Source organism: Opisthocomus hoazin, chromosome 8 (assembly GCF_030867145.1).
Source record: "Opisthocomus hoazin isolate bOpiHoa1 chromosome 8, bOpiHoa1.hap1, whole genome shotgun sequence".
In the NCBI taxonomy this organism is placed as follows: domain Eukaryota; kingdom Metazoa; phylum Chordata; class Aves; order Opisthocomiformes; family Opisthocomidae; genus Opisthocomus; species Opisthocomus hoazin.
This window is the reverse complement of record NC_134421.1, coordinates 17,431,657-17,457,091: the sequence shown is the minus strand read 5'-3', so window position 1 is coordinate 17,457,091 and position 25,435 is coordinate 17,431,657. Positions and strand designations below refer to the sequence as shown.

The 25,435-nt window shown below is 46.2% G+C and overlaps 1 protein-coding gene across 3 annotated transcripts; it reads right to left on the bottom strand.

Moving 5' to 3' along the window:
• Nucleotides 1–858: 858 nt before the first annotated feature.
• On the bottom strand, nucleotides 859–23,809 carry TEF (TEF transcription factor, PAR bZIP family member). Of its 3 annotated transcripts, none has more exons than XM_009935026.2 (5): nucleotides 23,502–23,809; nucleotides 12,620–12,946; nucleotides 10,896–11,116; nucleotides 10,040–10,251; nucleotides 859–8,126 (listed from the first exon to the last, which is right to left on the bottom strand). In XM_009935026.2, exons 1-5 carry the CDS (start codon nucleotides 23,602–23,604, stop codon nucleotides 8,105–8,107), a joined length of 885 nt encoding a protein of 294 aa, XP_009933328.2. In that variant the 5' UTR covers nucleotides 23,605–23,809; the 3' UTR covers nucleotides 859–8,104. The 3 variants fall into 3 exon arrangements, with proteins under 3 accessions (XP_009933328.2, XP_075285680.1, XP_075285681.1); XM_075429565.1 differs by lacking the exon at nucleotides 23,502–23,809 and adding an exon at nucleotides 18,562–18,830; XM_075429566.1 differs by lacking the exon at nucleotides 23,502–23,809 and adding an exon at nucleotides 17,711–18,198.
• Between the last annotated feature and the right edge of the window lie 1,626 nt (nucleotides 23,810–25,435).

Genomic DNA, 25,435 nt, shown 5'->3' with positions numbered 1-25,435 from the left:
TTTAGAATTTGATTTCCTTCTTACCACCCGCCATCACTAATCATACAAGACATCTTTTACAAAAACAAAGAACCAACAAACTCTACCTTACTGCAGTTTCTAGATATGCTAAAATAGCCCAGATACACTAAAATACCAGTGATATTTTTCCTTGAGAGCATACGTCTCAGGTAGAAATAGCATGGACTGTAAAAGGCCAAGGGAAGTGAACACATCCTCTTCTGGAAGCTGTCCTTTCCAGTTAGGAGCAGTGAATGCACAGAAGATACCCCTTTCTTACCAGGCTGATATTCAGCTACCAGCCCTTGGGGAAAAAAAAAAACAAACAAAACAAAAACAAACCACAAAAAAATCTCAAATCAAAAAATCAAGGCTTAGGTCTAAAAATATAAAGGAATGGAGAAAGCTGTCCTCGTGGTCAACACTTATTTACTCTAAACTCTTCTTCTTCCCATGAAAGAAAGAAAACCAATTTCTGATTGTTTTGTGGTGGTTGTCAGCCACAAAGTAACAGACAAAGCAAGGTTCAAGTGCATGCAGTTGACTGGCAGTTGTCAGGATTTCTCCCTCTACCTGAAAGAGCTCAACCTAGAGTCACTACAGGACAAATGCAAAACCTTGCGAAGTTTTTGAAATCAATTAATCCATAAAATAAAACTGGGGATTTGTATACCTGTTACCAGCACACCTAACAGTTACCACATGGGAAATGCACAGCAAGAACCTAACCCCTACAAGGTGATCAGCTGCTTTAACGCCGCCTATCAACTTCATTGCAAATTGCAGGTGTAATGCTGGCAATTGTGGTGTGCAGCACACAGTACGCTATCTGGAGAACAAAATTACTGGATCTCATCATAGTGGAATATACATTTTATTTCTTAAAAAGGAAGGGTACTAACAGAATTTAATACAGTCAAAATTTTACATTTTAAACAAAAGCTTTTCTTTTTCTTAAAAACCAGTTACGAGCAGAGAGGTGAGAGGATTTAAACTACTCACAAAATCCACGCTCAAGACTTTGAGAATTCAAATCGGTGGTTTTATACATATAAAAAGTGTAATAAATGGAAATATAAAATAATACCAACTCTGCAACAGTGAAATGCCCTTTCCTCATTAGATTGCTGTTTAAGCACCTTTATTTTCACCCATCAGCTGCCAGGAGTGTGTAGGTTTATGTACAAAATAAGCAGTTTGGGACAAAAGATTCATATATAAATTAAAACCTTTTATGGCAATACAGTTTTACCCAGCCACTTTACAATCTTTATTATCTCTGATTTCTATAGAATCTCTCAGTCAGCACGCTCTCAAATGCACTTTATGGACTGCTTCAAAAAGCAGTTACATTTCCAGGAATTATACAGACAACCTCAAGGAGCAGACATCCAAGAGATTAAACAACACACAGTAAAACTAAGACAAGATTTGTATCTTATATAAATACTGTGCAGATTTGTCATCCATCTCACTGAATGAATGGAACAGATCAGTGTCACATCTGAAGCCAAAAACTACTTTTATCCAAGAGGCAACAGAATTTCAGACCAAATCTAGCAGACAGGAGTTCCCTCAAACTACTTAGTTAAAAAACTAACTGTGAAAGTTTTACAGGAACAGAGTTTTCTGAGTAACTTGCACATATGCTTAGCTGTTTCATAGCTATTTTACAGCCTAGAGACACTGAGAGGGGAGGAAAAAAGAAGAAGAAAATGAAGAGACGCCACCACCTCTGCCCACTACAAAAGATGTCATGGCTTTGTCATTTATGGAACACGGCGGATGCAGGCATTACCAGAGAGTACACTGCTCCAGTATGGTATTAAAGACAAAGAAGTTACATTATGGCTGGAGAAAGTGTCATCACAGGCTAGTCTCCTTAGATGAAGGGTGATGGATCAATCTCACCTCCTCCTCAAAACCCAAGTATTCATATTTCCTAGCAGATCGCTCATGATTCTCACTCCACCACTTTGGTGATTTTTTTTTTTTTTCTTTTAAGACATGACAGAAAAGGTTATGAAAGTTGACGAAAGTTCCAGCTGTGCAGCATCCAGTCACACATACTCTGCAAAATCTCAATTCATTAACCACCTTCTCTCTCTCCACACCACAACAGGATACCTGTGCATCTCTGTATATATTAGAACTAATAAAGACATAGACTGTCTAGGTTACAAGTGAGCTTCAGTAACAGTCACTCACTGTTTCATTGCAACTTGTTGCAGTCTGGCTGAAAGGTGGAGACAGATCTGTCTGAGCCAAAAGAGAGAACAGTTAAAAATAACCCTTTTAGTTCTCCTCAATCACTAAGCATTACAAATAATTTAATATCGCCGCTTTCCAAATGCTACTCACAAACACAATCAACTCAGTCAACTGTCCAGCTAATGGAATGGGAAGAGTACAATTATGAATGTCACCAGTGACAACTGTTAAAGAAAGACTAGAAGAGAATCAGTTCCCTCAAATTCTCAGTTTCTCTGCTTAAGGAGCTCATTATTATTATTTTTAAAACATTTTTTTGTTGATAGAAAGCATCACAACTAGACTAGGATTCCACAACATCAATCTTTGTTTTGATTTCTGTAGTTCTCTAGGAAAAATAAAATCCCAAATCAAGCTACATGAAGCATTAACAATATTCAGATATTACAATGGAAGCACTTATTACTTCATAGAACAGATTAGTTTTAAAAGTGTATTTACATGTTCTAAGTTATACAAAATACAGTATTCCAATAATTCATGTTAATCACCACATTTCAGACAACTTCACATAAAAGTGCAGAGGATGCATTCATCCATGATCCTGGCCAGTAGCAAGCGGTCACCCACAGCGTGACAGATGAGAGCTGCTATTGTGCCCCCCTCGGGAAAACAAATCCCACCATACCTTCCCACTGAGACGCAGCTGCAGATCCGAGAAAACATTCAGGCAGGTACACGAGCAAAGTTTGTTGAGACCCACAGACCAAAATCACATGCCTTAATTTACTAGATGTACGTGAAGTACTTTTTTTTTTTTTTTTTTTTTAAACAGATGTTGTACAGCAAGGGGCGTCTGCTCATGCCTCAGTTGGGAAAAGGAAGTAACACGGGTTTTGGCTATTTAACAGGCACCCAAATTACACTTTGTATCAACAGCCTTGTAACTACAACCGACCTTATGTTAAGGACACAATTCTGCAGCTGACTGCCTGGGCAGAGCTTCACATTCCAGAACAGGTCCTGTGAAGTCCACATGGTTCTCTACAGATACAGGACTCACCCCATGCAGAAGTGACAGCAGAACTGAGGCTTTAAAGTGTTGGGGCCTCAGACAGTGATTTCCTCACAACACAGCACTATCAGTTCACATCAGCAGGTCAAGTCTCAGTGCAACAGCACACTTGGCTAAAGCAACAGCTATTTTTTCATGCCTTTATGCTGTAAGTCTCCTCCCTAGCTATACATTCCTTTCACTTTCTTCTGGACTGTGGAAATGAGATCAAGAAAAGGAGATTCCCTAAACAAGTACATATCTTTCTGTAAGATGATGCTAAACTGATGGGATCCAAATGGGCCTAAAATTGTAAACAGTGAGGATTCAGTTTCAGCCATCTCGCTCAGGTCAGACTCTTGCATTACTCTTCCTGCTTTCATTCTTCACTCTCCTCGCCAAGTATCTAGGTCTATCTGTCTGTGTATCCTCCTCAAAGGATTCCTTTTCCCCTGTAGCTGCTTGAACTTTAAGAAGTTTGCATTCCAAAATCGACTCACTAGGGGATAGCATACTATCAAACTAACAAATTACATTCTGTATGACAAATCTGCCTTATCACGAATTAAATAAGTGTAATTTCTCCATTAGCATTATGTTAGCATCTCCACAGAAGTTTAGTTAAGCCTATTCTTTCTACCTTTTTCCCAGTTGATCATTGTGAGTTTATCTATCTTCTACCATGTTACAGTGGCAGATATACAAATCATAGTAATTATCTGAACATCTAGAAAGCCAGCCAAGCATCCTGCACTGCTGCAAAGGCAAAACACTAGCACTAACAAATGATTTTGGTGTTTATGCATTTAGATGTAGGTTGCAAAAAAAAAAAAGAGATTTATGTACACAGATAAATTTGTGTTTCTCCTCTCGTGCTTAGCAGCCAAAATCGTAAGGTTGAACAAAAGACTATCTGGATTTTACAAAGGTCCGAGATACCTCCACTCTCACTAAAAATGAAGGCATCTGATCACAAGGAACAAAGCTCTGTTATGCTGCGGAGGCTTACAAGGCTGAAGCAGCAATATTCTCTTCTGTACAAGCCCATTATTTCTGCTGTATACACAAAAATATTTTTCCACACAAGTGGTAATTTATTACAGAATTCCCAAAGCTGCTGGCCTTCCACTCCACCTCCCAACTTGAGATGAGTTTGGTACAATTAGTAGCAGTCCTGCAGATAACGCTGAAAGTGATTTCTACAGCTAGACAGCTTGGGCTTTCAAACAGCACAGCAGGGAAATGGAGAACTGTCAGAAAAGACAGAAGATTTTACTAGAAGAACTGCAAAAAGCCACATTTAACTTATGTTTAAAAAAAAAAAAATTTTCTCCCAGCACAAGTTTATAGTACACTACTTTTTCACCCTGTCCATGCAGGGGAAAAAAAAAGTAGAATTCAGATTATCTGAATATCAAAACTATCACTAACTGTGTAAATGAACAAGCGATAGGACCAGCTTACCAACATTACACCTGCAATCTGAGGTACATCCACCTGATCCCAGCACAGAATGCTCCGGAGTAAAGGAAAGACACCCACGACTCCAGTGCTTGCTAGAACTTTTACAATAACCATGTGAAAGTAACGACTTTCTCCTGTGGGAGTTAACGAGATCTTTGTTACTGGCTTCACTGGGAGCAGATCTTGGCAACCGGTGAAAGATTAAATTTCTAGGGAATTTTTACATACAAATCCGCATTATTATAAGGAGATATAGCTAGTATAGATTAGAAGACCATATATGAAAGCAATACTGTACTAAATGTTGCGCATTATTTATTCACCGCCTGTTTCTTCTGTAGAATAACACAACACTCATTGCCCACAAATCTCATCAACAGTTTATGTATTTTCAAAATTAGTGCTGTGAAATGGCTGTTTGGCATCAATCGGCTTCCTAATGAACGTACAGCTGTGTCAAAAACTGCTCCCTTTTACTAGCAATCCCTGCAGTGATGCTGAAAGGTGCACTCCCTTTGTTCTCTCCCCTTGGAGATGGTCCCTTTATGGCTGGAATGGGGTACGCTGGCATCAGGCACACTTACAGCCTCTACAGAGCATGTTCCAAGGTTAAAGAACTTCAGGCTCTAACAGTGTCAATTCAGCATCTTTTAATGTTCAAACTGAGCTCAAATAATAGTGGTCATCTTATAACCGCTATGAAAATGTACCCAAGTTATCTCTTATGGACAGGATTGTCATCCTAGTCAAAGAAACAAGATTACATAGTTAATTGTTCTGAGAGGAGCAGGGAGCTCTGAAGCAGCAAGCTTAACTTCCTGAGACCGCAAAAACTGAGAAAGGAATGCAGCATTGCACATAATTTTTTTTGTCTGGCAATACTAACACTCCTTTAAATAGTTACTACCTTCTTATCTATCTTTGAAGCTGCTGCTTCTTTACAAAAAAAATTCTCCAGCTACAAAAGTTAAGCTGCACTCACCCTAAAGTGCGATTTTCCAGTTTTGCCACCCAGACACATGAATCACAGAATGTGCAAATTTGCACTGTCCCTGCAGGGAAGCACAAGAGATTGCTAACAGCCTTCTCTGAAGGAAAGATCTAATGAACATTCACTGTTAGTTTCCATTCCGTAAGCTTTTAATACAACAGAAAGAATTAACAGAACCGCACATACTATTCTCACCAAATGAATATTTTGCTGTTAAAATAGCGTGACGTACTGCAAAACCAACTCCTGTACACATATGTAAGTATTTAAAAGATATTCCTAAAGCAGTAAAGACAGCAAGACCCAAATGAAGGACGAGCAACTCCTCGTGCAGTTACAGTACCCTTTAGCTTTGTTATTTAAACAGGAAGCATGACTTCCAAGACCAGCCACTCAAAGCTACCTGAAAATTTAGAAACAATAAATGCAAAAGGAGTTTCTACATTTACATGCTGTCAGCGTTGTTTGTTTTGCCTTTTTTTTTTTTTTTTAAATCCATGGTTTGGCCTTTATCACCAAAATAAAACAACAAGAAACCCCAGCACATATCAAAAATGTCAGTCCAAATCAGCAATACTTGATACAGATAGAAATACATGCTGACATTTCAGCAACATGGAGCTAAACTATTCATCTATTTGAAGAGAATACCCCAAGATTATATCAGAGCTTTAGAATCCCAAATTACAATAATACACTCACAAGTATACTTTTGTAACCAGCAAAAAAGTTAAAAGCACTTCCTTGACTTCAGAACATGGTCCATTAAAAATAATAATTAAAAAAATAGGTCAATAACTGCATTTAATGTATAGGCTCTTTACAAAGGTGATGCCTTCAAAAACCTGCTTATGAATTCTGAGTTTTGAGATTTTTATTATTTTCTTAAATGTTTACAACATTAGCTGCTTCTTTGCACCTTTTTGTCTTTGCATTTCTGCTCCGAAATTAGGGGTGGAATCTCTTGGGTAAATGCAAAGTCAAAATACTTGTTCAACATGATACTGTTGAGTTCTGCTGGTAACTAGTTGTGCCTCAGCTTCGGCACTTGTGCTTCTGAAAGCTTTCAAGCTTATTTTTCTTGAGGACTATGCTGTTTATCAATCCCCAAGCATGAATACACTCCTGTCTTACAAGCCCCATTTTGGCTACGAGCATAGCCCCATACTACTTTCCGAAATTAAGTACTCCTTTTCTTCCCACACAAATTCAGCTCTCAAGCTTCCTCAATATAAGAGGAGATTCTTGTTATGCTGATGAAATTCTTAGGAAGGAACTTCCACCTACTTCCTCTATCTTCTACACGCCATAAACATCCCCGCAATCTGTTGAAGCTTTCATCTGCTCTCCCACACCAGCACAAGGGTCTTGATACTTAAGCTGCCCATTTTAATTGTGGGAAATCATTGGCTGTTTCTGCTCTATAAAAGAGATGAACAGAGTACTCTTTTGCCACCGCAGTTCTCTTGTAGTCAAGAGACAGAAAATTGTAATATGGCAGCTAATAGCCATTGTTTTGCTGGAGCCAATAAATACTCATTTGGTAGTTTCAGAGAGCCAAGAGACATGGGGGTCAGCAGCTCAGACTAGCACCTTTTCCATGATTACTAAATTGTTAACAGAAGAACAGATCTTGTTTCAGCAAGATGCCATAAAAGAAAGTGAGCCTCATAAAAGAAACAAATGGAAAGGCAGGTTACAGCAGTGCAGCTGTGGAGCAGGAAAGCAACTGAAGTGTTTTACTATGACATGGGTCATTTGATAGAGGCTTATTACTACTCTTTGTATGGCACATTGTGGTGCTTTCTGGATTGTTTCAATACATCTGCTGTACTTTTCTGCACTGGAAGTCTCACGCATCACAGACTGCTGTTTTCCTGGTATCTTTAATTCTGCACTTACAGTACTAGACAAGATGCTACACCTTACCAGAAGTGAGCTGCAGTATTAAATAAAATTCATTCTACCTCAGAGAGTCTTAAAATATAGCCATTTTTTGTATATACACTTTCATTTAAAACTCCCTATTTTCAGCCACTTGAGTGCCAAAACAAAGAGTCACTATTCACACAGGCTGTCAACAGACTTTGAGACACAAACTTTGAGTGTCTTGACAAAACCCCAATAAGTAAGCTTATTGTAGTTTATAGTTACAGTGAGAAAGACAGATAAGAAAGCCATATACAGAATTAAGGAGACTTTGCACTTTTCATCATGCCCAGCCCTGGGTAGTTCAGATGGGGTACTTGCAGGCAAGCAGGCAGGCAGGGTCATCGTCAGTTGTTTGTGTTGGGACACCTCACAGATTTCACTGCTCACTCTGAAGACTGGCGATTCATGTGTGCTTTTTAGATTCTTTGTTTTTAAAAGTCTTTAAAGTTGCATCACTCGGAATCAGATAAGTCACTTTAAACAAAGCAAAGTGTTAAGTGTGACAATTTATTTATAACATACTTCCCACCATCACCACCACACACCACCCTGCGAAAGAAAAACCCCTGCTGAAAGGGTGACAATTTTTAGCATGTTTGAAAGAAATTAGACCAACGCTGCATGAAAAGCCACTCTAGTCAAATTAAGAACATAACAGAGGGGGAGATCATTCAAATCACACACTTACTTTAAGCATTCTGGATTAGCCTGCTTCTCCACTTTCTTAAGAAGTCAACACACAATTGGTCTAAACTCATACTAATATCAACATTATGTTTAAAAAACAAGCTAGGCAAGAAGTCTTTAGTATAGAAAAGAAAGCCCAATGCTTTTCTAATACACTTTTCAGATTTCAGTAGGGGAACTGGAAACTAGCCTCAACATCTTCTATCCCATATCTACTCCCCAGTATAAATATTAGCCCAGGAGGTGCAGCCTAAGAGTTCTGACACAGCTGCTATCTTAAGATAGCCTCTCTTGTTAAGAGGACTCCTAGACATATACTTCTGTTAAAGCTTCTGGTTCTTGCAGTTGCAGGTCATGCAGAAGGTCCCAACATCAGACATAACATATTTTTCCTTTTAACACCATATACTGTTGAAGCAGCGCTTGGTGACGAGAGTGGATTACTTCCAAGAGGGCAAGTCTTGTGTGCTAATTTTGTAACAGGAAACATGCTGGAGAGAGAACCAGCAGGCATGGAGATCAGTTACGCTGCTACACAGAAGATAGTGAGGTAAACTGTTCGTGTCTAGAGTGGGTGTAGCTCGTTCCATAGAGTGTTCATGAGGCAAAGGACCAAAACTTTTTCTCAAGCTCTTGTACAACAGGTAAGGTGCAGTAAAGTAACAGTGGCTTGTTTGCTTCTTTAAAAAAACCAACCCTTCTTCTAAAGCATAAGGTACTGGCAATTCCTTAACAGATAGGACTTGAGGTTCAGCCTAACGAGCCAGACCTCTTTTTTAAATCTCCTGTACTTCGCAATGAAGCATAACATGCTGCTTTATCAGCAGTTCAAGAGGGAAGTCCCTCTACAGAAGAAAAAGGAGGAGTGGTGGTAAAAATACAGCCTAAAACCCACAGTAAATTATTTTGTCCATATCTGTAAAGTGAGAGATTCCCTACTGTTCTCTCCTTGCTTTCTGGAAGTGATCCAGGATTAGAACCCACCAAGATGTTTGAGCAGTATTTTAATCAACACTGCACTGACTCTAGTCTGCATAACACTTGTGCATTAACCTCAAGATACCTCAGTTTTTACAAGAGATTGAACGTTATCCTGTCTTCCTGTCCTAAAGGTTCCCCTATTCCTCTTCAACAGCAACATAGTTCTATACAACAGGTACTTTCTAGTGCCTCTGAATGGGAAAGAAAATTATTTCATGATGCTGCCCAGCAACATCTACTTATCTCTTAAAACTATGTTTTACAATTTGACTGGGAGGGGTGGGCAGGGTGGATACAGAGAAAAGAGCAGGAGTTTAAAGAGAAGAAAAAAAACAGCAAGGAGAGTCTCCTAGGCTCTTTCTCCACTTACAATGGACATTAGAACAGATAGCAAAAGCCCTGTCCACTCAGGAGGGATCTACATCTATTCCTCCAGACAGGTGAATCTGTTCTATTGCATGACATCAGAAAATGCTCTACCAGTGTTAAAAACAAAGTTGTAAATATAGACACTAAGATTTTGGGCAACATAATGATCAGGAAAGGGCCTGAACAAGTTGTGCCAACAGAAACAGGGTTTGGTTGTTTTGGTTTTTTTTTTGTGTAGATGCAAAATGGGAAAGCCTCCACAAACTTTATTTCTGGGAGTCTCTACAGAAGGCAGAGAAGTCTAAGAGGCCAAAACAAGGAACCCTAACAAGAAAAAGGGGTGTGCTTACAAGGGTCCGTATCTGGTCTCGTATTTAGAAACAATGTTCTTGCACCGTCCCACTTCCTTGCGCAGCTCTGCAACCTCCGTCCTCAGGGCTGTATTCTCTTTCTCAAGAAAGGCTGCCCGAATTGTGATCTGATTCTCCTTTAATCGCCGAGCATCACGGGAACGCTTCGCTGCCACATTGTTCTTCTTTCGCCTTGTCCAATATTTTTCATCCTGTAGCAAAAAAGGAAAAAACATATGCCAACCTGACAACTATATAAAATAGACACCTCTTCATTGTATGATGATATTCACACTGACTGCTGTATTAAAGAAACTCTTTCATTGGTTTGCAGGGCTCTGACACCAAAATACAGGCACAGTACTGTAAGACTTCATCCTCACATGAGTTTTGTTTTAAGATAAGCCAAGTGCACAGCTAGAACTAGGGACATTAAGAGACTTCGCTACCAAGAAGCTGTCCAACTGAAATGCTCCCTTTACTTAGTTTCAATTAAGGAATGAACTTCTACAGAAAGCAACCTGTTCTGTTGTCCGGGCTGCTTAAAGCCAGATCAGTCATAATGCTGGGCAAAAATGTTCAACGGCCTTCAAAAGTGCAGTTGATGAGGATGTGACTTGATAGTTCTTCTAATTCCTGTGTATAGCATGATACGTTGCTCCTGCCCAGTAATTGTCTCATGATACCAAACCAGCAAAATAGCAAGAACAGCAGTTGACTTGCCAATTCTGTTCTTGGCAGTGCTTCTGCCCAATCATGTAGGTATAGTGCATTACCTTTATATGTCAAAATGTTTGGACAAAGAGTCAGAAAACTTTGATCGACGCCTAGAGAAGTTTGCAGCAATAAATGTTACCTTTTGCTCATCTGGGACAAAAACCTTCTTGGCTTTTTTAATCATTGGTTGTGGTTTCAGGTCCTCTTCAGTAAACTTGTGCTTGCGAGGATTGAAGAGCTCACCACCAGGCACGCTGGATAGCACTAAATCAGCAGGGTCAGGGTTAAAATTCACCTCAACTTCTACGCAGTCAGGATCAATGGGGCTGGGAGTATTTCTCTCATTTTGTCGTGGGGACTCTGGTGACAACAGGAGAAGTTACAATACATTCAGCAGGATGAAAAGAATAAACTAAGAAGTCAGCTTGGGTATCTCTATCTATTGCCCTACTGTGGGCATCATTTAATAGTAGTATTCGGTATTACCCTAAGGCATGCTTGGTGCTGTACAGCTGCTGGCACAGAGAGAAGCTACAAGTCCAGTTTGTAATACAGACTCTAGAAACATATGCCAGACTAACAGACAGGAGTAGATAGATGCGGGACAAGAGTTAATAACTTCCTCAGCAAAAACTACATGCTTTGCACACTTCAGAAGCGCCTTCCACAGCAATAACAAGTGAGAAACTTCTATCAGCCTATGTTTTATGCCACAGAAAGCCTTATGGAAACAAGCGTGCCCAAAGAGCACCAGTCCCTGGGTGCTTCAAATGCCAGACAATCGTATTTCCAAACAAAGGACTAAATAAAGGGGGGGTTGTTACAAATGCAGCAGTATTCTACTTCTTTGCCACACGGAAACAAATGTCCCAACAGACTGTCTGACACTGACAGCGTATATACAAACTTTGTCATATTTATCTGTTGTTTACAAACTTCATACACACGAATTGCAAATGTCAGTGTAATTTGAAGCAGTGATCAATGAATATGTTTTTTCATACACTACCAAGAAAAAAGCCACAACCTATGTCTTATTTTGAAGGAGTTCTGCATTTTGCCATTCTTTCAGATTCACAGAAGAGGCCCTGAGCAAAATGCTTTCTGTAAAGTCTGCTCACAAAATAGCATTCTGAAGGTTTAGCAGCTATCATGTTTATCCAAATCTAGGATGACCAAGCTGCTAAATTCTTTAATAGAGAAGATCTTGATACTGCAAATGAAGAGTAGACGTTCCCTAGTACCATTTAAGTACAGTTTTGTTTCTTTATTCCTCCATTTCCTCTTCAAAGCACCACAGAACATCAAACCATCATTAACACACCTTTTCCAACTGTCTGTTCTTACATTTCACAGGCTAGCATGAAAAAATGCTTCACTGTTTTTCTATTAAGTATTGTTATTTGAGGTACATTAAGTTAGCATAAGTTCACCCAGGCAGACCAAGCCACCAAGGTAGCACAAATGACTTGTCACAAACTATCAGATCCGTTGTAAAATAACCTGAGAAACTATTTTCTCAACACGTCCAGCTTTTCACTAGATTAGCAATACCAAGAAAGCAAATACTTTATGTTGGTGTTTCAGCTCTTCGAATTTCAAAAGAGAAACAGACTGCACACTAAGAGACACTCACTCATTATTTGCAGGAGAGGGAGAGGGGAAGAAGAGGAGAGGCAGCATCTTCATGAATTGGCAGCATCTTCATGAATCAGACTGAGGCTCTACATTGAGCATGTTAGTGCTACTTAACCTGCCACAGTTAACACTGACAGGTTAGCACATCTCCTCTTTGATCTAAAGAGGCACCTTTTAATACAAGAACAGCAAAAGTCCCTCAGAGCCCCGTATTATTCCATCTACCTGTGCTGGAGGCTGCTTCAGATTGCTGATAAACTGCAGTGGAAGAGGATGATGCAGGAGAACCAGTGGAAGCACTGGCAGACTCCTTTCCTTCCAGCTCAGCCACAGGCAAGAGTGGATTCTGGTTCAAATCCAGGTGAGTAGGGCTGGAAGGAATTCCATTCTCCAGCAGGAACTCATCCAGATCCATGTACTCCAGGTGGAAAGACTCGCCATCGTAAGGAATAGTTTTGTCCCAAATGGGTGGCATAAGGGAAGCAGAGACTGCCATAGTGCTGGCAGCTGCTGCCTCATCTTCCTCAAGCTTTATCTTCTCCTTCTCTTTATCTGAAAGATACAAGTAGGTCACTGTACATGCCATAACACAGGACAGACTCAAGGTTTAAGAGTCTAGCAAAACCCCCATGAAAGGAAATTCAGTAAGCTCTAGTTCTGCCTCATGACATGATCTGAAAAAACAGATGTTGAAAGGCTACATTCATAGGTAACTCAGCATGGAATGCTCCGACTCCTTGTGACGACTGGACCACAGACGTTTGAGTAGCCTTGAAGGCCAGCACCTTTGCTGTGGTAACTTACCAAAGTGTGATACAGTACTATATCTGGCTTATTATTAGTCACTGCAAAATAGCCTGTTTTTCACAGGCTCATCTTGGAAGACTGTGAAAGTGAGCGTCCGTAAGTAGGATTACATGGGAAGCCATTACAAAAACTCCAAGGAAGCAGTGTCATTTAAGAAAGAAGGGGCGGAAGAATAATCTAGATACAAACAGGAACGGAATACAAGTTTTCAGATTACATTTGAAATTTAGTCAAAAGGTCCACAGGACACCAGAAACCTGGATATCTATTGCTCAGTGTTTTAGAAGCATTCTTTCTGAAATGACTCAGCATGTCCACACAAAGCAATAGCTCCAAATGCTCTTCACTATAGATAGCTCAGAGTACCTACACACAATTTGCACTCTTTGGGGAGATGTCTAATTAGGCATATTCCCACATCCCACCCCCAAGCCACAAGACTGATGAAATTTTCTCCATTTACTATGCTACAGTGCACATATTACAGAAAAATGGCTGTTCCTATGTTCCCCACAGCTACTGAATCTTAACTATTGTCTGGGACAGAATCCAAGCAGAAAACTCAAGTTATGGAATAATTACATAATTTAAGAGATAAAAATAAGCTGTCAGAGATGGGAAAAAAAGAAAAAAAGAAAATCCAAGTGATTTTCCTGATCCAGCTCTCCACGTAGCGATGCAGTTCTACCAGTGCTGGAGGAGGCACTGCAGAAGCAGTGCTAGCACTGCCAGCATTGAGCCAGCGCTGCCGTCAACAGCAGTGATCACCAGTTGTACCCAAACCAACCGCAAATCAGTTCTTACCATGGAAGCTGACAAATATTCAGTTCAATGGAACAAGGACTCTAGGTGCATACACTGGACCAGTTTGGATCTCCAGTATTCACACAGGCTAGCCCAACAAAATGCACAAACCTTTGGCACTAGGGTTTTCTAGACTGTCTACAATATGCTAAAGGAGTGTTTTTCTCTGTCGGGGGTGGGAGTGGGGGTGAAACTCTGCTCTAAATCAGAAAAGCCTATTTATATAAAACCTATTCTGATAGAACTGGCATTCCTTCTGCTGCTGCTTGGCTGGTATAGAACTGAGACTTGAAGAGCTTTTTATGGCTTAAAGAACAGTGCTGTCATACAAAGCAAATTAGCATTTTAATACCAATTTTAAACTAAACAGCTGAGAAAATACTTACCAGCCAGAGACTTGGCTCTAAGAGCAAGTACCTAAAGAGCATGTTAAATTCAGACCAGTGGCTCCTGGACCCGAACTTTGTTAACATCATCTTGCAGCTTTTGGCCTTCTCCCTTGCCACTTCACTCTGCTGCCTCTGAACTGCCATCTCCCAACTCCTATCCCTGCTATAAACCCTTTTCTGCAGGGCAGTTTTGCAACTTTTCTACCCTTTGCTTGTGCAAAGCAAATGTGCAGGTTAACAGTCATGATCCAAATAATCCAAATGTTTCTAAACAGTTCCTATTCGAAGCTAGTAAAGAAACAGCATCTACTTCACATACAAGGACGATTTTCACTTACACTTACTGAAGCACACCCCACCAAACTCGAACTGCCATTTTACATCCAACTTGTGAACCAGGGATCGTGTATTTCCCCAGGGTTTGCATAGTGACCAACACAACAGAACCCAGATTCACAGTGGGAGTTGTGGATGTTATTCTAGTAAAGACCTCACCAAAACAGAAGCAAATGACAATAATGAATTCTTTGTAAATCACTTTATTTTTTAATCAACATGATAAAAAAATCTTGTGAATATTTTTTCAAAATGTCAACTACAAAGAAAAAAATAATTCTTTACTCTTGAAAACAATAGTATTCCATTAAAAGTTATGCCAGTTCTAATGCAAGCCAGCAGTGCTTTTGTTTTGCAACATCTAATACGACACCTCCAACAGAGGAGAAAATAAACCTCAAGCGATTAACAGATTAAACAGAAGGCTTAAAAATACTGTTCAGAAGGTAGATTCCAAAAAGACTACACTACTGGCATATGTGGCTCTTCTCAGATCTTTTACTGCCTTTTATATGTGCACCATCATCCTGCTGTACTTCAGTAGCCTCAAAAGACCATGGTCCCTTCAACTTTCTGTTGCTATCATCCATGGCTCACACCAGATTAAATCCTTCCTTCACATGAGAAGACCACCCGATTTCTTTTTTCCCCCTTTTGCTACATGTTGACAACTGGTCGAGCACTGGGTCCCCAGTGCCATCTTTGTTTAGCTATGCTGTCTGTCTCTCCCCTCACTTCTAACAGCAATATCTGAAACAAATTAAAATAGCAGAATTTAACAGGCACATCAGGTGTCCGTGTATTTCAAACACGATTTGTAAAAAGATTAAACTGTTGAATGATCTTTTTTGCGTTGACATTTTCCCATTGGCTTTCTTCCAATTCACTTAATCTTTATTTCTGCTGCACAACATCCTGCTGGGTGCACAACATCTAATGAAACACTAATTAACTTCTTGCATCTTGAAGGGGAAGTTTCCGCCTGCCCCAGCACAGGGACCTGAAACATTAATTCTCTGAAGGTATTTATAGTGTAAACAGGTATTACCTGACAGCAGAGCTGCAGTATCCTAAGAGGCTCCATTTGCAGTGATTCAAGGTCACCCTGATAAATCTGGACTGTACTTCTGCAGCTGATAGCTCACGTCCGATTTAGCCCCCTCATTCTGCTGCTGTGACCTATTAACTAGGCTGTACATCTGCTGTTAGCAGAGAGGTCACTAGTTTATGCTAAGTAATTTACGCAGAGCATTCCAGGCCTTGAACTGTTGGAAATACTGCTGTTTTAGCCTTAAAGCAGCAGCTCGGAAAGAGCTTTATTCCACATCCTATTTTTTCATCAAAAAAACCCCAACCAACCAACCCACCCACCCCAGATTAAAAGACATTTTGGCCACAACTCTCAAGAGCTATCCCAGCCACAAACAGAACAAACACTTCTTTGTCAAAGTTCCCCTCATCCATCAAAAAATATTGTTAAGTTACACTGAAAACACAATACAGACTAAGGCTGATCGCCCCATAAAACTTTAGTCCCACTTGCAACAATGGAACAAGACAGGTTATAAGGTTCCGTGTTCCTGATGCCCATTACTGTGATATTTCTTGAGGCATTCCCTCCTGCCACAGCAGCTCACAGCTGGTGATTAAGGCATCCTTTGGAGAGTATGCAGCAGCTCATATTAATAGGAGAGACCTACTCTCCTGCTCCAGAACATGAGTTCTCTTCCCTTACCTGACAGGACTTTTTATAAAAATATTATTATTTTTATTTATTTAAACCCTACAATGTACTCGAGGACAACTTACAGCAAGGCTGGTCAGACATACTTGGTACACGGCAGGGCAGCCCTCAGGATGATGGCATTCAGTTGGAACTGGGTGTCCTCTGTTGCTCAGAAGGATTAGAAAGCTTGCTTGCTTACTGGGTAGTCAAATTACCTACAGCAGTTGGAAAACCCACTGGTTGTTTGTGGAGACTATAAATGGACACGGCAGCTAGCTGATACCGTTTCTCGCAGAATAAGACAGAAAATTGTATTTTTGTCAACAGTCATTCCAGACAAAAGGCATACGGTCTTTTCTCAGAAAGCATCCTGAAAACACACAACTGTTTGAAGAAGATTACTAATTACTTAATATTTTGGTGGTGTCCCTATGCTGTAAAGGAACAGAAAATACAAGGATCCTCTGAAGTCAGCTGAGTTACAGTTCTACTGACAAGTGTTTTGTAAAATTGAGAGTAACTACCTGCTATCACAGAAGGCATTCTTTCTTTTGTTTTGCAAATATGCAAACAAGAAAAGCATCAGAGATCAAAATCAACAGAAAGCAACAAGTTCCACGAAGTGTGAAGTGAAACAGTACAAAGTGGACTAAGCAAATCTATGCAGAGATTTTAAGAATGAGAACAATCTGAACCTCATCACAGCATGAATGGAGAGGGGTAATCAAGACGCGATGGACTCACTAGCAAGCGTTAGGTTAGAGAATCAAGCTGAAAACCTTCCCAAGCTGGAATGGGATCATCTAGTAAAAGTATAATTTTTTTTTCTAATTGTAGAAAAATGCACTACCTCAAAATCACAATAATTTTAAAGTGTTGCATCTCCATTGGCCAGATCACATGATTCCGGACAAGAAAAGCACCCCTCAGACAAATTCGCCATATCCCAGTCAGCTACCACCATAGTTTCCACACACGAACTTAAATTCTAGCTCCTGCTGCTGGCACTATCACCTTTAAAAAGGATCGGGTGAAAAAATATCTTAAGAAATCCCATAATGTTGTAGATTCAAGATTCTACGTACTGCAGCATCCTGCAGCATAGCAACATCACTAAAACCTTTACTGGAGGCGCTTTGTTTTTTTATAGAAAGGAGAAAAAACTATTTGCTAGAATCACAAGATGGATACATTTATGCAGTATCGTGCAATGTCAGACATCGAAAGTGAACGGATCTTAACTAGGATCCTCACCGGGAACAGTCTTGCCAGCGCCGTGGCCTGCCCCGGCTATCGCCTGATGTTCCGAAAAATGATTCTCAACCCCAAAATTCCCAAGCATAAGCACTTCTTATATTACACACCGGTACGCCGGGCAGATAAAGCCGAGCCTTGCACAGAAACGAACTGATACTTAGCAAGGCAAAAATACTCCCAGGTAGGAAAACCCCACCAGCACGGCAGCTGTCGGTACCGGGACTGTTATCTACACCGCTGCTGCCGGCGCAGCCCGAGGGAGGGAGGCAGCTCCGGGCTCTGCGGGACGGGGCCCGTGCGCAGGCAGGCAGTGCCGCCCGCACCGGTGATCACCGAGCCCCATCGGAGGGGATCCGCCGCTTCTGCGTGCCGCCGCGCAGCTCCTGGGCGACGAAGGTCACGGGAGGCTCCGGCCCTTCCCACCGCTGCTCCCGGCTTCGCCTCAGAGGCGGGGGAGGCCCCGGGCAGCGCGTCAGGCCGCGGCCGCGTTTCACCGGGCACCCGGCGGGACGGCCCGGCGGCTGCAGGGCCAGCGCGCATCGTGAGGCCGAGCCCGGCGGGCCGCGAGCCCCGCGCTGCCGGCGGGGGCGGAGGGAAGGGGCGCGCGCCCTACCGGGGGGGGGGGGGGAGGGGGGGCGCGCCAGGCTCAGGCGTGCGGGTGCCCCCCCCCCCCGCGCGCGCCGCCGCCGCCAGTCCCGCCGTGACCCGGCGGGTCCCGCCCTCCGAGGCACGGGGCGGGGAGACGGCGGGGGGGGAGGGGGGAGGAGGGGAAGGGGGGGGGCGGTGAGAGAGAGGAGCCGGAGGGTGCCGCGCGCTCCCGCCGCCCCCGCGCGCGCCCACGCGCTCACCCAGGCGCGCCTCCCTCGGCGGGTTCTCCATCAGCTTCTTCAGCACCAGCGGGAAAGCGCCCGCCAGGCCCCGCTGCTCCTGCTGCGCGGCGGCCCCCGCGCTCCCCCCGGCCGCAGTGGGCTCCGCTCCTCCCGCCGCCGCCGCCGCCTCCTGGTGCGCGGCGCGGCCGGGCATGCTCCCCGCGAGCTGGCGGGCGCGCGGGCGGGCTGTCAACGGTCGCCGGCGGCCGCAGCGCCCGGCACGAAGCTGCGACAGCTCCCCGGGACCCGGCGGCAACGACCAGCGCGGAGCGAGGACGGCGCGCGAGGAGCTGACAGCGCATGCGCGTCCGGCTGACGCTCCGCGCCTGTTTCAGTATTCATGATCGCCGCGGCCTCGCCCACCCATGGGATCGCGACCGGCCCGGCCCTCTCTGCCCCGCGGATTGGCCCGCGCCGTTCGGGGGGCGGCCCCTCTCTGGCAGGCCCCGCCCTCCCCGCCCCTCCGCGGCCGGCGCGGGCACGCGCCCCCCTCCCGCCGGGGCACGTGCAGGGGCAGGCTCCAGGCTGCTCATCAGCATGCGGCGCCCCGCCCCTCGCGCCTCCTCCGGGAGCTGCGTCACCGCCAGCTGCTCCTGAAGGCGGGGCCGCGGGGGGGGGGGGGGGTGTGGAAGGGGGGGAAGCGCGCGCGTGGGCGGAGGGGGAGGAGGAGCAGTGCCCGCTGCGGGGCGCGCGCCCGCCGCTCGCCTCCGGGGGTTGGGGGGGGGCGCCCGCCCCGCCTCTACGCTTGCGCGGGAAGCGACCGTTAGCGGCTGGGGCGGCCCCGGGTGCGGGCCGCTGCCCGGCCGCGGGCTGCGCCCGGCTGCCCCGGCCCCGCTGGGCCCGACGGCCACAGCTTGGCGGGCTCGGGGGGCGCGTAACCCGGCGCTTCCCAACCGCCGCCGGTGCCAGCGCTCCCGCCCCAGTCCTTAAATATCCTCAAACACCCTCGCTTGGGGTCCCGCGTGACCTGGATTTCATCTCCCTCTGCTCTGCATCACGCCAGCAGCGAGCAGGACTCCAGGGCGGCTGCTGGCGCGGCTGGGCAGCCCGGGAGCGGGAGTCTCTCCAAGTTTTCATGGTCACAAGCGATCCCTTGTGACTCCCCAACCACTCCCGCCCCGTTCCACCAACATGGCTGCCACGCTGGGGTTTAAGCTCCTCAACGCACAAAGGGAGCCAGTGTTGCCAAGTTCATCCCCAGAGCCCAGGCGGGTACCGAGGAGCTGCTCCTGCAGAAGGAACGAGCTCGTGGAAGGGACAGACGCTTCTCCCGTCGGCAGTCGCTGCCTCTTGCCGCGGAAGGGCTGGCCGCAGCAAACCTACCGCACAGCGCGGCGAGCAGGGCGAGGAAAGGGCGCGCGACCCCGCTGGGATTGCCCCTTCCGCGCCCCACGCAGCCACAGGCGCCAGCGGACGTGTCCCCCTAAGTGCCAGCAGAAATGGGACCTCTCCCTCCCGGGTAGACACTCGGGCATCTGCTTGGTTCAGCTGCCCTTCCACAAACCTCAGACATTTCGCTTTGGCGGCGAGGCACAATTTCACCGGACCCTTGCTAATTAACCCTGATGATCTTTCTCACACAGTCAGGTCCGAGTTCCTCCCCGCGGGTCCCAGGAAAAGGAACGGGTTGGAAGCCGCGTGGAGTAGGCGCTTTCCCCCATCACTGCAACGAGGACTGGGCGACGTCTCCATCCAACGTGGGTGGACAGGGAGCTGCCCTGCCTGCCAGCTACTTCTCTTGCGTAGACTGGGAGGACGATTCTGCTGCCTGCTTGGCAGGGGACAGGGCTGGGACTCCTGACGCAACTCCTGCATGCGTGCTGCCTGACGGGGAGCTGGGAAAGGGCCACCTTGTAAGTGCAAGCTGTGGTCCAGAGGCTGGAACAACACGGGTTAACGCATCGTTTATCCAGGCTGATAAATCCCGCTGCTAGGAGCAGGCAGAGCAGGTCGTGCTCCGCTGCCCAACGTGCTCCAGGGCTGCTGCTCGCCCTCCGCGGACTCCCTCCGCCTTGCCAAGCTCAGCTGGCAGAAGAAAAAAGCGCATGCGTGAGGGGGAGATGCCACTTCACGCGGGGCAATGGAACACAGATGTCAGACCACACACGGCAGCGGTGGCACACACAGCTCGGCAAGGGGCAGAGGGCTCGCAGCGGAGCTTTTGCCTGGGAAACAGCTAGTCGTAGGTGGTAGAGAACACAACCTAGTGAGGCCGGGAAGGGGCAGCTTCAAGGAACAAGGGCGAGGGGACATAGCCAAACGGGGCAGGCCGCAGGCTTCCCGTTCAGTTACGGCTCTCCATGGTCGCTTTGTTCCATTGTTGATGCTGGAGGCCCCCGGGGATGATGCTGTGCCTCAGTGCTGTACAGATCCTTCAAGGAACAGGCTCTGTGTGCATGCCCATGCCCCCTGCAGATCTCGATGGCAACTGCTGTGCTGGGTAACGTCCATATGAATGGAGGTTATTAAACCCGCTCAGCAGCCTTTACTCCAGGGCTTTTCCCTTTAGATCGACCGTGTTCTTCCACCAGCACATTTCCATCCAAGCTCCACCACGCTAAGGTTTGTTCTGCACCACCGCTGTGTTGTGACTTTGCTTGGAGAGGGTTTAGCCTGTACAATGTTAGCCGCTCAGCCGAAGGCGGGAGGGAGGGAGAGAGGGAGTTCCTGGGGAGCATTCCTGTGGGTTCCCTCTCACGTCACTCTCCTTGGGCATCAGCTATGCCCTGCCAGCAAGCAGGGAGGTTGCTCCGAGAGCTTTTTCTTAGCACCTCTGGGGACTGGGGGCTCAAGCCACTGCCAGCAGAAAGTGGGCACTGCACCATCAGCTGTACCTTTTTGGTTAAGCTGAGATCTGCCTGGATTTTTACAATTTCTCTTTTGCTCTGCAGCTGAGAAGGAAGAGAGGAGGACAATGAGATGTGAGGAGAGGAATGCAGCGGCTGTTACTACAGGAAGTCTTGTCAGGGCCAGATGATGCAGAACAGCCCAGCTCTGATGCAGCAGGGAGGCAAGTGAGAAGCAGCCCAGCACTAGGCACAGGCGGGGACACACGTACAGCAAGCCCCACTGGGAGGTCTGAGTAGAAGAACACATTTCAGACAGAGGCTTGAGACCCAACAAATCCAGACACGTGGTGTGTAGGTATGGAGACCCAGAGGGAGAGAACGGAGCTCTGTGGGAAGAGGGCCGTGACAGGAACACTGGCCTGGAAAGTGGCACAGTAAGGACAATTCTAAGGGTTGCAGGAGGTGATGCTGAGAGGCAGGGTGGTCCTGGGGCTGAGGAAGGAAGGAAGCTGCCTCAAAACAGCACTCTTAGCTGCCAAATAAGCCACACCGAGGTAAGACTGGCTGCAAATCATTGATCTCCCCTCTGCCGCCTACCCCAACTCTTGCCAAACCGATAAACCTTGCCAGCACTCCTCCCTTGGATTAATTCAGTCCACTTGGCTGTGGAGTCCAGAGATCCCAGAGAGGCAGCCAAACTTCAGCTTAGCACAGCAAGGCTCTGTACCACGCGACCGTCCCTTGGCCGTTACTGCCTCCTCCCAGCCAGGTCCGCTTTCTACCCGGGTATCAGTCAGCCCGGAAAACATACCCTGGTCTCCACACACAGCTTCATACCGTGTGATATGTAAATACACCCGTTAATGGGCAAAGGCTCAGCAAAGGAGAGAGCCAGCTCACAGGTGGCAGCAGCTCAGCCTTGTAACAAAATGAGCCCGTTAGGGGGTATGGCAGCTCCCCTCGCCCTATTAACCCCTTTCCCACAGGGAGCTGTGCGGGTGCCACCGGGCTTGCTATGATCCAGCTGCCTTTCCTGGCACGAGTGCTTTACTGCTGCAGCAGCAGCCTTTTCTCCTGCTGATCCTGGAGTGAGAGCAGGATCCCACTCCACATTTTCTGCTCCCACCTCCTGGATCACGCTGCCCCTCAAGACTAAAGAGCCATCTGCGTGTCCTGGTAGCAGCTCCCTACAGAAGAGCGAGCTCAGTGCGCGTTTGTTTCTGTGAGTTCAACTCACTCGTGCCTAGACATGAGCTTGTTGAGCCAAGGTGCTCCCACACACCTCCTCAGCACTCGGCAGTGAACATCAAAACACAACAAGCAAAAAGCAGCTTGCCAAGGGTGTGTGTCATCCCATCCAAAACCAGAGTCCCCGAGCTGTGCGGTGAGCACTTGGAGCAGGCCCAGCAATACAGAAGTGGTCAGTCCGGCAAGAGTGAACTGTTCAGCACAGCAGCAGCCCAGACTAAATAACCTCCTGGGTTCTATCCATTTATTTGCTAGGATGCTGCACAGATAGCAGGAAAGCCTAGGAGCACAGAAGTGCTCTTGCAAAGAAATCACAACACTTGTTATGTTCCCTACCCCAGCTTTCCACTGATAAACAACTGCAGCATCAAACACAAAGTTTGCACAGAGTCAGCCTGTCCCACGCAGGCCAGGCTTGCTGGACAGTCTGCATCCGGGAAGAGGCAACGTCTGGAGGCTCAGCAGTTAGTAACCACGGGACAACCTGGATGGCAATCCTGGAAGTCGCTCCTACAACCACGGGACAACCTGGATGGCAATCCTGGAAGTCGCTCCTACATGAGCATGGAGATTTGTGGCCAAGCCTTGCCTGTGCGCAAAGCTTCGAGAGTTTCCAAGAAGTAGCTGAGCACAGAGATTAAAAGGATCAGGAGCTCAGTGCTCTTGACTGATTTTGTAATCAATCCGTTGCTGCCGTCTTTCCTCCCAGCCGCACGACATGCTCACTGCCAGAACTCCCCGTCTGACTCGAACACTTAGGGGAAACACACCCTTGAAGAGCGTGCAGCAAATGAGATCTTCTGCCCCCTTCTCGCCCTGCAACTTTTGGAGGGGAAGGAGAAATCAAAACGGAAACCGCCGCATGCGTTCCCTCAATCCTACCTGTCATCTTGTTGGTCCAGGGCAAGGAGTATTCCAGCAGGGACTTCAGGACTTCTGGAAAGTCCAGGGCGGCGGGGCCCCCGGGGCTGTTGCAGCTCGACATATCCTGTCCTGGGACCGCTCTAGCACAGTGAAGGGAGGGCCAGGCGCCTGGCCGCCGACGCTGCACCCCACACACCTGGGCGGTGCGAGAAGGGCTCGGAGGCACCCCAAGCGGGCTTGCCAAACTACGCCGGCTGAGAAAAAACACGGAGGAAGGGAAGCAGCCTGGCGGAGACGCAGTTTTCCCGGCTGTCTTCACCTCCCCCTCTCCCACGCTGGAGTGGCCAATTGTGGAAATAGCTCGCAGCCTCGCAGGGCTGGGCCGGGCGGCTGGCCAGCGTGGTTTTACAGGGCCTCTCACAGCCAATCCGGCAGCGAAGAACTGGGCCAGTTATCTAACTTTGCAAAGGCAGCACCCTTTTCCTTCCCAAGGTGTTATAACAAATCTACACGGTGGGGGGGTGGGGGGGTGGAAAGCAAGCGCGCGTTGTCAGGGGTACACACGTTGGCTGCGTATGCAACAGCGAAAGGATCCTCTGAAGGGCTCCGGGGAGGCTCTGAGGAGCTCAGAGCTGCGCAGGCTGTCCTGTGGAGATACACACGCCGGCTGCATCTGCCTGCTAATTTTTCATCCCTCTGAGATGCAGATAGTGACAATATTTGTATGTGATGCAACACTCGCCACCTTTCCCTCCTAAGTCACTATTGATAACAGCGTAAGGCATCTTTCCTATCAAGTGTGCATCATCCTGAAAATGCAGAATTTCTCTTCAGACATGGCGCACAGTTTTATCGGAACACTGACAGCCTCCCCTCGGAGCAGCAATGTAAGGCAAGAGAGTTCATGAACCCTGCAAATGCTCTGATAACAGCTGGTTAAGAAAGATCTTGAGCATGCAAAGCCCCTCCTCTCCTGTTAGTGAAGTCTTTTAGCATGGAGGGGTGGACTGGAGACAGGAGAATAAAGGTCTGATCTTCTGTTTTCAGGATCTGGCTTGGAAAGGAGCATCTTACACATGCTGGGATCTTCTCTTTTGCTGGGTGTGATAATTAGAACAGAAGTGCCTTTATTTCTCGGTTTGCTCCTGTCCATTTTGCCAGATTCAGCCTTATAGTGCCACTGTGAGTCAATAGGAACCAGGTATTCCTAAACTGGTCTGTGAGTCCGAGCTCTCGGGGACAGCCCAGCAAAACCATGCATGGCTCTGAGCATGGAAGTGGCCTGGGTGAAGTCATTAGGACTTTACTTGTGTCTAAAGTGAAGCATTTCACTGACCCAGCATTCTGAGTCTTAAAAACTGATAGAATTTTGCTCGCTTCCAATAGCATGGTGTTTCTGTTTGGTCCCATGTGGAAACGCATTTGATTTAACCCAATAGAAACCAAAAATAAAGAATTACCTAGCCAGGCTGGGTGGTTGGGAATTTCAAATTAGCTGGGGAAGTTTCCTAATCTAGATCCCAATCCGATCAGGCTCAGAAGTCACATGGTAGATGCTTTGGTAGAATTCTTAATCATGACACAGCTACATTACAACCTCTTGGGATTTTCCTGTTGGTTTCCTCTCCCCATTCCCCAGAGAGAACGTAAGAAAACAGCCAGTGACAACCATCGGTGGTGAAGCCATTCAGGGAGAATAGTCCCTTCCTAATCCCAGCCTGTTAAGGTGCCCTATACCCACCCACAGCTAGAGGTAGCAGATAGACCCGGCAGACATTCTCAAAGGTCTGTGGATTCTGGCTGCTGGGAGCAAGAGGAGTGATCACATCTCTGCCTCCTGGAGCACAGCCTGCCAGCCAGCAGGTCCATGTCCATTCTGAAAATCCTCCGATCCATTCTGGCTGGTCAAGGCAAAGGAAGTGGCATCGCTCAGTCCTGCCAGGCACTGCTAG

Excerpts from the sequence above, each read along its gene's own strand:
- TEF (XM_075429565.1), bottom strand. The coding sequence starts at position 18,736 with ATGCCCGGCCGCGCCGCGCACCAGGAGGCGGCGGCGGCGGCGGGAGGA. Across the intron at positions 12,947-18,561 it reads GCCGAGGGAGGCGCGCCTGG|ATAAAGAGAAGGAGAAGATA; the intron begins GTGAGCGCGTGG and ends TGTATCTTTCAG. Across the intron at positions 8,127-10,039 it reads GAGACCAGATACGGACCCTT|TGACTTATCTGATTCCGAGT; the intron begins GTAAGCACACCC and ends CTTTGTTTAAAG.